Below are 9742 nucleotides of genomic sequence, written 5' to 3'. Positions count from 1 at the left end.
ATGCAACAGCTTCAGGGTGCATTCAACTGCTGCAGGGTGCGATGTGCGATAAGAAGAAATGCCAAAAAATCACGTATACGCCTACAACAGTTTTTCTGCCTGCCTGCCTGCCTGCCCGCCTGCCTGTATGTGGCCCCCTCCTGCCTCAGTCACGAGTAAAAACTGCAGCCGCACAATTTTCCCTGCTGGAGCCGAAACGAAATTTGCAATGCAAATGCCAAATGGAAAATGGAAAAAGGCAGAAAAAGGCTGCACAAAAAAATTGAAGCCAGACACAAGCCAATGCTTCTTGGCACTTTTTTCCATTTTCCATTTTGAATTCAATTTGACTTTGTTTCTCGCTTGTATTTGTATTTCTGAATTTTCTAATGCCGCAGCGCAGGAAGAGGCAAATGAACTAAGCGCGGAGTTTGAACTGCCGCACAGTTGTTGCCACACCTCGAAAAATGCGAAACAAAATGAAATTAATGTGCAACTCGCACGCGCCGACAAGCAGCGGGACAGAGCGGATAGAGCTGGCAGGGGTATGGAGGCAACTCCACAGATGATGGGCTGCTAGCAAGAGGGAAAGGGAGCTGCGCGGAGTTGGAGGCATATGCAGATGGGGGAACACTGCGCGTTACGCGCTTGTGCAATTGCAAATTGAATTTTCACCATTGGACAGCAGCAAGAAAAGCAAGCAACGATGTCTGGAAAATGTCGTCGGTCTTGGGCCGCCTGGGCCTGGGCGTGTATGAAAAACCAAAAGGAAATTCAAGTGCCTGGTTTTCATTTTCGCGCCGCGTTCAAATGCAAATCATTTGGTCGCTTTTGTGTAAGTTGACAATTTCAAATGCCATTGTTCGAGTGGCCCAGGGAGGGGCAAGAGCTGGGGGAGAACATGTGGCATGGACTGACTGCTTGCTGGCTGGCATTTCCGCGTTGTCAGACAGCAAACAGTCTGTGGCAGAGTCACCGACGATAGGCGACAAAGACTTCATATTTTTGCTTGATTTGTTGTACATTTTCTTGGATTTATCTGCAGACAAGAGATTGAAAGAGCCAAGGGGGGAATGGGGCAGATACAAATATCAATTGGGAGTTTTCCTTCCTTTTTTCCCCTGTTTGAAACTGTATTTGGCTCTCCCCTAGATTTAATTTGCTGGCAATTTGCATTTGCCTGGAACTGCCCGCACTAATTGCTGCAATTAAATGTTGCCCCATGCCACATGAATCCTTGCCAGCCCAGCCCAGGCCCAGGCCAAGGCAGCCACTAAGGCAATTAGCAAGTCCAGCCAAGACGCCGCTGCTCGAGTGCTTATGGTTTTTATGACATTAGCTCAGGGCTGCCGCAGCACTCTCCCTGCTGCCGCTCAAATGGTTTTTCTTTCTGCTGCATATTTCCGTCCAGTTTGCCATTTCCTTGATGCTTTCCCAGCTCGAACCCATTGCAATCATATCATGGGAGGAGCGACCAATTCCCAGAGCGATTTATGAAAATTAAATCAGTTTTTTGCATGGCATTCAATTGGCGAGCAGCAATTGACAGACTGCAACATGAAAAGCAATTTTCCTGGCAGCCGTAAGGCGAAGAGTTGCAACTGCAACATGCGGCAGAAGGAGCTGCAACTACAACTGCAACAACATTGGCCAATAACAGGGAATTATATTCATTTTCACATTTTTCATGCTGCGCTTTAATAGTTTCCCCTCAAAAGGAGAAGAAAACCCGACAGGCAGCAACTTTCAATTGGTTATGCGACTGCAGTTGTTGCTGCCACCGTCGCTGCCGCTGCCGCTGCCGCTGCCGCTGCCGTGTTATGCAATGAATGCAAATTTATTGAACATAATTTTTGCAACTGCGACAACAATGGGGAAGCCCAAACGCGGAAGAGCTGAGAGCTGCGAGTTTCCCGATCTTGGAGTTGGACATACCTGAGTGGCCTTTGTTTAGATGCGCAACAGATGAAGATGTTGCTGCGCTGGAGCTGGCAAGGGAGACGGAGACGGAGCTGGGACTGGAATTGGAGTTGGAGCTGGAGCTAACCGCTGACGAGGATGTATGAGCATTCCCGCTGACATTGACAAGCGACGTGGATGTGGCTGTGGCTGCAGATGCAACGACTGCTGCTGCGGCTGCTGCTGCGGCTGCAACTGCGGCTGAGCGACCAAAATGCTCCGAGCAGCTCGAAGACGATGATGAGGAAACGGCGTGGGAGGAGCTGGAGCTGGCCGAAGAGCAGCCGCTGTCCGGCGAGGCGTGTGCCCCACTCGAGTTGGGTGAGGAGCTGTGGTGGTGGTGGTGGCTGCTGCTGCTGCTGCTGGCGGGACCAAACTGATGCACACTGCTGATGGTGTACAGAGCACCTCTACCATTGCTCAAGGTGCAGTTCAGCTGCGACTGCTGGGACTGCGGCTGATGGTGTGCGTTTGCATTGGAGTTTGCGTTGTGGTGTGGATTGCTCGGATTGTGGTGTGGATTGTGGGGATGCGGTGCAGTGGCAGTTGTGGCTATGACTGGTGCGCCTGCCACGCCCTCGCTTGCAGCGGACGGGCCGTAGTAGTCGTCGCACTGCAGCAGCTGCAGGGGATCCGCATCCGCCGCCTCGATGGCACTGAGGCAATCCTGCAGCTCCCGCTGCTGCTGTGGATCCTCCCCCGGCTCCTGCTCCGGATCGGAGTCTAGGTCGCGGCTGGCGGCCTCGCTGTAGGCGCCTTGCGTCGAGGAGTCCTCGGGCGTGTCAAAGAAATGCAAATTGAAATCCGAATTTGCATCGAAATTGACTTCTGGCAGGAGCCTGTCCTCGTGTTCCTCCTCCTCTTCTGCGTTATCTTCGTCCTCCTCCTCTTCTTCCTCCTCCTCCTCCTCCTCTTCTTCCACGTCCTGCTCTTCCTCGTTGTCGTCAAAGTCCTTGATGTGACTATCCTTTCTCTCCTTCTGCTGATGCAGCTGCTGCTGCGGCTGCCCGACTGCGTGCTTCACACAATTTTCAACCAAAAGATTGGAGCGGATTTGTGCCTGTGCCTCCAGCTCTATTTGGTATGCATCCATGTTGCTCGGATCGCTGCGGTTACATGGCCATCCATCATCTGCATCATCAACATCTTGCTGCGGGCACTGCGGGAACTTTTCAGCATGTTTTTTTGGGGGCAGACTGGCAGCTATGCAGGCTCTGAGCACACTCCCAAGTCTTTTGGCACTTTATATCGAGGCAGTCTCACGATTTCGAGGTTTTAGTTAAAGTTCATTCGATTTAGGGATCTTTTCTTTAAGCGATTTCCAAACTATTTGAGGGGAAATTTTGGTAACTTTCTTTCTCTTCGGGTAGCAGAAAGGTATTCTAAATCTGCAAAAATCTTCAAAGCTTCTTTCTAAACTAAACTAATTTTAGATCTAAATAAAGTATACAAATTTCAAGCTATGCCTGAAGCTAATTACAGTGAAACCTCTCTTGTCGGTTAAAGAATTTCATAGATTTCGTGTCCGTTAAGCGAGTTAATTGTCCGTCCGCCAAGAGAGCTTTCACTGTCTATCTCCCTCTCTCCCCTGATCTATTCTGTTTGCCTGCTGCGCTCTCTCTGCCATTTCTCTTTCCCCCTTTCTCCGTTTTCACTTGCACTTTGCTTTCATTTCATAATTATTATAACATGGATTTTTGTTGTATGTTTTTATTGTGTATTCAATTCACTTCCGTGTTGCTTGGATGCCTCCTTGGATCCACGTAGATCTTTCTGTGTTCAAGTTCAGATCGATATTTGATATACGATATTTGAGGTATGGGTTGGGTTGGGTTTTTCCCGATGCGCGTTGAGGAGAAATTCTGAAATTGCAGCGATCGCGCGCACGAAACTCTCGCCTCGACGAGATCCAAGCGCCAACTTCGCAGCGCTCCAAATGCGCAACACAAATCCAAGGCGAGAGCTGCAGAACAGAACCTACGACAACAACGCTACGACAGCGGCAGTGGCAGTGGCAGCAGAGACCAAGACCAAGTCCAAGACGACGACGGCAACGACGCGAAAGAACAAGAATCCCCATGTGAGTGTGTGTGTGTGTGTGTGTGTGTGTGTGGAAAGAGCAGGAAAATAGAATGTGGCTGGGGCCTCTGTGTGGCCCAATGGAGTGGGCAGGGGAAAAACTACGTAGCGCCGTTGCTTCCAGCACGAGGCGCGGCATCGCATCTCTGGGGGAGTGGGAGGAGGCGGCCGCAGCAGCGGAGTAAAAGTCAATGTGCTGCAAGCTGGAGCCATGCTTCCCCCGGGTTTTCCTATCTTTCTAATCTCCACCAGCAGCAACAACCAATACCACCAACAAGAACATCAGGCATTGCCACTCTCGCTGCTGCTGCTGCTGCCTCTTGCTGCTGCCTCTTGTTGTTGCACTTTTCCATTTGCAACTCTTTTCCTGGTTGCTATTTTCAATTTCTATTGCGCTGCCTCAGCTGGCAGCGACGCCAACGTCCAAGTGCATCCACACTCAAACACACACACACACACACACCACTCAAGATCAATTTCACACACACAAGCGCAGCATAGAGAAAGAAAGACAGAGAGAGAGAGGGAACCGTTACCTAGTTTGCACTATTATCGAAAGAGCGAGAGAGCAATAGATGTTGCCCAGTGTGTGTGTTTGGCAGAGAGAGAAAGATGACGATGAAGTGGGGGCGCCTTCAATGGGGCGGGAGTCAAAGAACCTTCTTCTGCTTCGCGAGAGAGTCAGAGTCGGAGTCGGAGTCAAAGAGAGCAAGTTAGAGAGCGAGATGATCTCTCTCTCTGTCTGAGTGGGAGAGTTGTACAATGCGGAAGTGGAAAATGCTGCAGTGGAAAGTGGCAGTGGCAAACAAGTTTTTGGCACAAGAACAACTATTTGAAGATCAATTGAAAAATAACTTAAATAGGGGCAAAGGGAACCTCAAAAGAATTAAATACCCATGCCTTCCCCTTGAACCTTGTTGAATGTTTCAATTTAAAGATCAAATAAAATATTACTTAAATTAATTAAATTCCAAAATTATTCGTTCAATGTTTCCCCATTGTTCCTGCTTCAGCGCCCCTCCTACGGGCTCAACCCTTCCGTCTGCTTGACGAATGCCTGGCCCAAAAGGGAACCAACGAAAGTCAATGATCAGCAACGGCTGCAAAGCCACCAGCGACGCCAACGTTAACGTCGACGGCAACTGCAGCTGCCGCTTGCAATTTTTCCAACGGGGCAGCGAAAGCCACCAGAAACTGTAAATAACAAGAAAACGGCAAACCTCACGAACGTTGCGAAGCCGCCAACCGATCCTCCACGAAAGCGAAACGACTCGACGACGAAGACGAAGTCCAATCGAACCAGCACGCAACAGCACACCCACCACCCACCGCAGTCGTTGCAGCGCCAACCCATTGCACGACGAACCGACCCAACGTAATATGTTCGATTGCGTTGCCTGATAAAACCTGATCTCCCCACACACAACACACACGAACACACGGCTGCTGCTGCTGCTTGCTTGCTGCTGTTTCTGGCTGTCCAGAGCAGAGCGCATGGTGATGGCGCGATGACGACGAACCAGGAAGAGAAAAATGAAAATGCCGCTCGCAAAGATTGTGTAATCGATGTGCCTAAGTGTGCGTGTGTGTGCTTCGAGTGAGAGTTGTTTGCTGGTGTGGCAAGGGGGCAGGCGGCTTCCCCCTCTCGCATTTCACGTGCCTCTCACTATACTCATTATATATTGTAGCAAGTCCAAGGAAAGACTTGCGGGTGGGCCAGAATTAAGAATTTAGAAATCTAAGAATTTATTCCAATTTATTTTCATTTCTAAAACTTTCTTGCTTTCCTACATATCAATGATTCAGGGTTAAAGAATTTACTTCCAAAAATCCTATAAATTCGCTACCACTGCGACTTTTCTTCGAGTGTAAATTTTCTCTGAAGTTTTCGGCAAGAAAGTGCATGCATTTCTCACTCCTCATCAACACTCTCTGCGGAGTTGTGGTGTGAACGGGGGGGAGATGCGTGCTGGTTGCTTCCACTTTTCTCTGGCAGCAAGAGACTTCTTCTTCTTCCAGCTTTTCTCTCTGACTTTTGCTGTTGCCTCTCGCGTTGCTGCTCGCGTTTTCGCGTTTTATTTATTTTGCTATTGTTGGCGGCGGGCGGCGGCTGGTCCTAAGTTCAATGACTTCTAGGCAACGTCATGGGCAACATCTGAGCAACGATAACAACAACAACAACAACAACGACCACACAAACATCAGCATTAAGCGGAGAGCAACAAAGAGGCGCAAAATGCGTTTAGTTTTAGTTTTATTTATTTGCTTATTATTATGCCACTGCCCGCTACACGTAGAGAAAAAACTTGACAAAAGTTTCATAAAGTTACACAAAGTAGGAGCAGAAATGTTCGTCCAAGATTCACCCTCGATGGACATGTGAGAAAAAGTTTTCTTTGCCAAATTTCGAATTAAATGTTTTAAGAAATGTTTAATTTTCCCACAGTGTATTCTCTAAGATTGTAGAGAGTCTCTTGAATGTGAATTTCTGTTTACTTTGCACATTTTTCCTGCTGCTGGCAACATTTGCGGCCAGTTGCCGAGGCCCAACGACTGATTCTGATAGCATTGGGACGGACAGGGGACTGGTAAACAAACTGGCAGCGGTGGCGGAGTGAGGGTTGCGTTAGAAATTATCACTTGAAATGGCACTGGGGGACGAGTCAATGGGTGGAAATGTTCCTAAGCCCCAAACAGATCAAATAAGTTTGAAATTTAAGTGTGACTGGGGCAGAGTTAGAATGCCAGGAAATGCAAGCAGATTATAGAATGTGGAATGCAAAGAGATAGCCACAAATTGTGGCAGGCCAGGCACAACACTTTGCGCGTGTTTGCGGCATGTAAAGTAAACCAAAGCAAACTGCAGGCGGTGGAGGCGCGGGCAATGTTTGGTTTGAATGTCAGCAACCTCAATAAAATGCTACAATTCGTTTGCATTTCTTTGTTCCTGGGTCATGATCTGGTTCGTGGGCAGCTATAAATAACAGATTCGCAACGGGCAACGGGCGAATGACTTACCCAAGAGGATATCACTGCATCCCGAGCCGGAATGGGAGCTCAGCGAGGAAATGTGTCCGTCCGAGGGGCTCTGGGGCGCCTCTCTCAGTGGGCTGCTGGGCGTGGTTGGGGGCGTATTAAGGCAACGCTGGCTGCCCAAAGCTGTAGCTGTTGCTGTTGCTGCTGCTGCTGCGGATGATGTCGAACCAGTTGGGGATTCAATCTTGAAGTAGCTCCCAATGACAACGGGCAGTCTGCAAGTGCATCAAAACAGGCACTAAATGTATATTTAAATATTCTATAATTGCCACAATGTCAATGTCAAAGTTAATTGCTAACAGGAGAAACGCTGGCAAACGGTGGCTTAAAAATTCAAGTAATTATCTTTAGCTTAAGGTTGGTTTCCACCCAGCACTAACGACCCCGCCGGTGCCAGGCCGCAGCCAAGGCGAACCCTTCCCTTATTTATTTTCTTTGCACGTTCTTTCACTTTCCTACCCCAACAAAACATCTCCCCCTCTCTCTATCTCTCTCTCTCTCTTCTACGTAATTGATTGGAAAAATGGCCATTCATGTTAAGTGCAGGCGGCTACGGCCATTCATTCCCAAAGAGATAGCAAAAGGAGGGAGCACAACCAGAGAGCGGGAGGGTGGGGAGAGGGGGAGCGAGGTAGCCCCTGTATTGGCCATCTCTCTGCTGGCACAATTCTTAACTCGTTTTGCCTCGTAATTGGCCATTTTCCCTAGTCCGGCTCGGGCCAGAATTTATTGAATATCAACGTTGCCGGGCAAGGGGGGTTGGTGGTGGTGTCACTTGAGCCACAGGCTCACTCCAACCCCCCCAACCCCCCACTTTGATCGATAGTCTTGAGCAGTGGCTGTGCTGTGGCTGTGCTTGAAATTTAAGAGCTATTTCCTGGCCGGAGCGAGGAGAGCGAGAGCAAGAGCGAGGCCTTTCCTTTAAGTTGAAAAGTTTTATGGAAATCTCGAGATTTATTGCCCGCACAGCTGAAGCGCAGGCCGATAGCACTCGAGAGCAACACATTTTCTATACCACACCGCCCCACCCTCTAATGCGGCTTTTGAAAATCGGATAAATCAAGTATACGCACTGGTCCTGCTCATACGCCACAGAAAGGAAAAGCCAAGTCAAAGCAGCAGCCAAAGCTTGTGTGGCATCTTGTGGCATCCTCAGGGAGTGAAAATCAATAGATGCTTTGCATGCTACTTCCTTTGCTGCTCCTCCCTGCTCCCTTCTCCCCATTGCTACATGTTCTTTTTGCCCATTTTGTGGGCCTCACAGGACACACGTTCAACCAGATGCTGTCTCTGTATCTGCATCCGTATCTGTCTCTATGCCTGTGCCTTCGCTTGTAGTTTGCTTTTACAATATTTCCACGTTGTTATGCACTTCAGTCGAGTGCCTAGACCGAGCACTTCCACTTGAGGCTGCTGCTGCTGCTGCTGCTGTTGCTATTGCAGTGGCTGTGTGCTGCCTGTTGTTGTTGTTGTTGTTACTGCTGCTTGTGGCAGTTGCTGCTGTGGTTGCTGCCGCTTGTATTGTCACAATATTTTCGCTTTTCAATGCGCCGCTCGAAAGCACAAGTGAAATATTTGCCCATGTGGCATTTTAGTTTGGCAAGAAGCCCTTTTCCCATTCTCTCTCTCTCTCTCTCTTCCACTCTCTGCTTGGCTCTGCCTGTGCCTGTGCCTCTGCCTCTGCCTCTGTGGTGTTCCTTTGTGCTGAAATCTGCAAAATGGAACTTTTGATTTATTCAGGCAACCATCGATCGCTTAGAGCAGGAGCGAGCAGAGATGGAGATGCTCACGCTCCGCTTGCTGCTAAATAAATCTCATCATTTGTTATGCCTCCTCCCCCCACTGCTCTTCCTTGTGGTTTTTTTTTGTAATTTTCCCATTTTCACTCATCAACGCCAACGTCATCTGCCTCGAGCCTACCGCCTGACTGCCTGCCTGCTTGCCATTGTGTGGGCGTGGCAGTCGCATGCCGGCAGCATGAGCTGCCACAACGCGAACTGCAACAACAATAACCACAACACAGCAGCATCAGCTTCAGCAGCATCAGTGGCATCAGTGGCAGTGGCAGTAGGTGCCGCATCTGCTGCGGCTTTTGTGTGTGGAAGGAAGTAGGTTAGTGGCTCACTCGTCAGCCAAATGAATGATGGAGTAACTGCAGCAAACTGTGCTGTGGCCCTGCTGTTGATGGGAAACTTTTTCATTTGAAATGATGTGGCAGGCAGTCAGTCAGTCAGTCAGTCCTCCAGGCAGCCTACTTGGTCCCTGCTCCTCCAGCATCCTTTGTCTGCCAGTTTGCGGACTCCCTGTGCCTGTGCACTGCCCGGGCAATTGTATGGTTAATTGAAATAAAAATGAGACTAAAAGTGAAAGCATGAAAAGTTTTGCCCCCTTTTGGCTCAGGTGTGGCCGCAAATTGGAGCACACACAGCCGCAACACCCAACACACAGACACCCCCAGGATACACGTACATGTGTGAGTGTACTATTTATAAATATTAACCTGGTTTGTGGCAGCTGCTCCCGATCCCGATGCCGATCCAGATTCCGCTCCTGTTCAATGTGATTCAAACCTTTTGTGCTTGAATACTCCATGGGTTGCCGGCCCTCCAAGGGGCTGGCTGTTGTTGTGTGCAATCACTAAAATACATTTAAGCAGCTGCTCTCACTCAAGTTCTGGCACGAAAAAAAC

The 9742-nt window shown here is 49.1% G+C and overlaps 1 protein-coding gene across 1 annotated transcript; it reads right to left on the bottom strand.

Moving 5' to 3' along the window:
* Window positions 1–555: 555 nt before the first annotated feature.
* LOC117893632 (ecdysone-induced protein 78C-like) lies at window positions 556–3279 on the bottom strand. Its single transcript, XM_034800317.1, has 2 exons — window positions 1915–3279; window positions 556–575 (listed from the first exon to the last, which is right to left on the bottom strand). The coding sequence occupies exons 1-2, from the start codon at window positions 3029–3031 to the stop codon at window positions 556–558; spliced, it is 1137 nt and encodes a 378-aa protein (XP_034656208.1). The 5' UTR covers window positions 3032–3279.
* Between the last annotated feature and the right edge of the window lie 6463 nt (window positions 3280–9742).

The sequence above is a fragment of the Drosophila subobscura genome, chromosome J (genome assembly GCF_008121235.1).
Source record: "Drosophila subobscura isolate 14011-0131.10 chromosome J, UCBerk_Dsub_1.0, whole genome shotgun sequence".
NCBI classification, from domain to species: Eukaryota; Metazoa; Arthropoda; class Insecta; order Diptera; family Drosophilidae; genus Drosophila; species Drosophila subobscura.
Note: the sequence above shows the minus strand (reverse complement) of the source record. Positions and strands in the feature narration are given on the sequence as shown.

What these genes read in the sequence shown, in the direction of transcription:
- LOC117893632 (XM_034800317.1), bottom strand. Translation starts at nt 3,031, where the DNA reads ATGGATGCATACCAAATAGAGCTGGAGGCACAGGCACAAATCCGCTCC. An exon ending in TCTAAACAAAGGCCACTCAG is followed by an intron (nt 576 to 1,914) that starts GTATGTCCAACT and finishes AACTCCGCGCAG; the next exon opens with CTCCCTTTCCCTCTTGCTAG.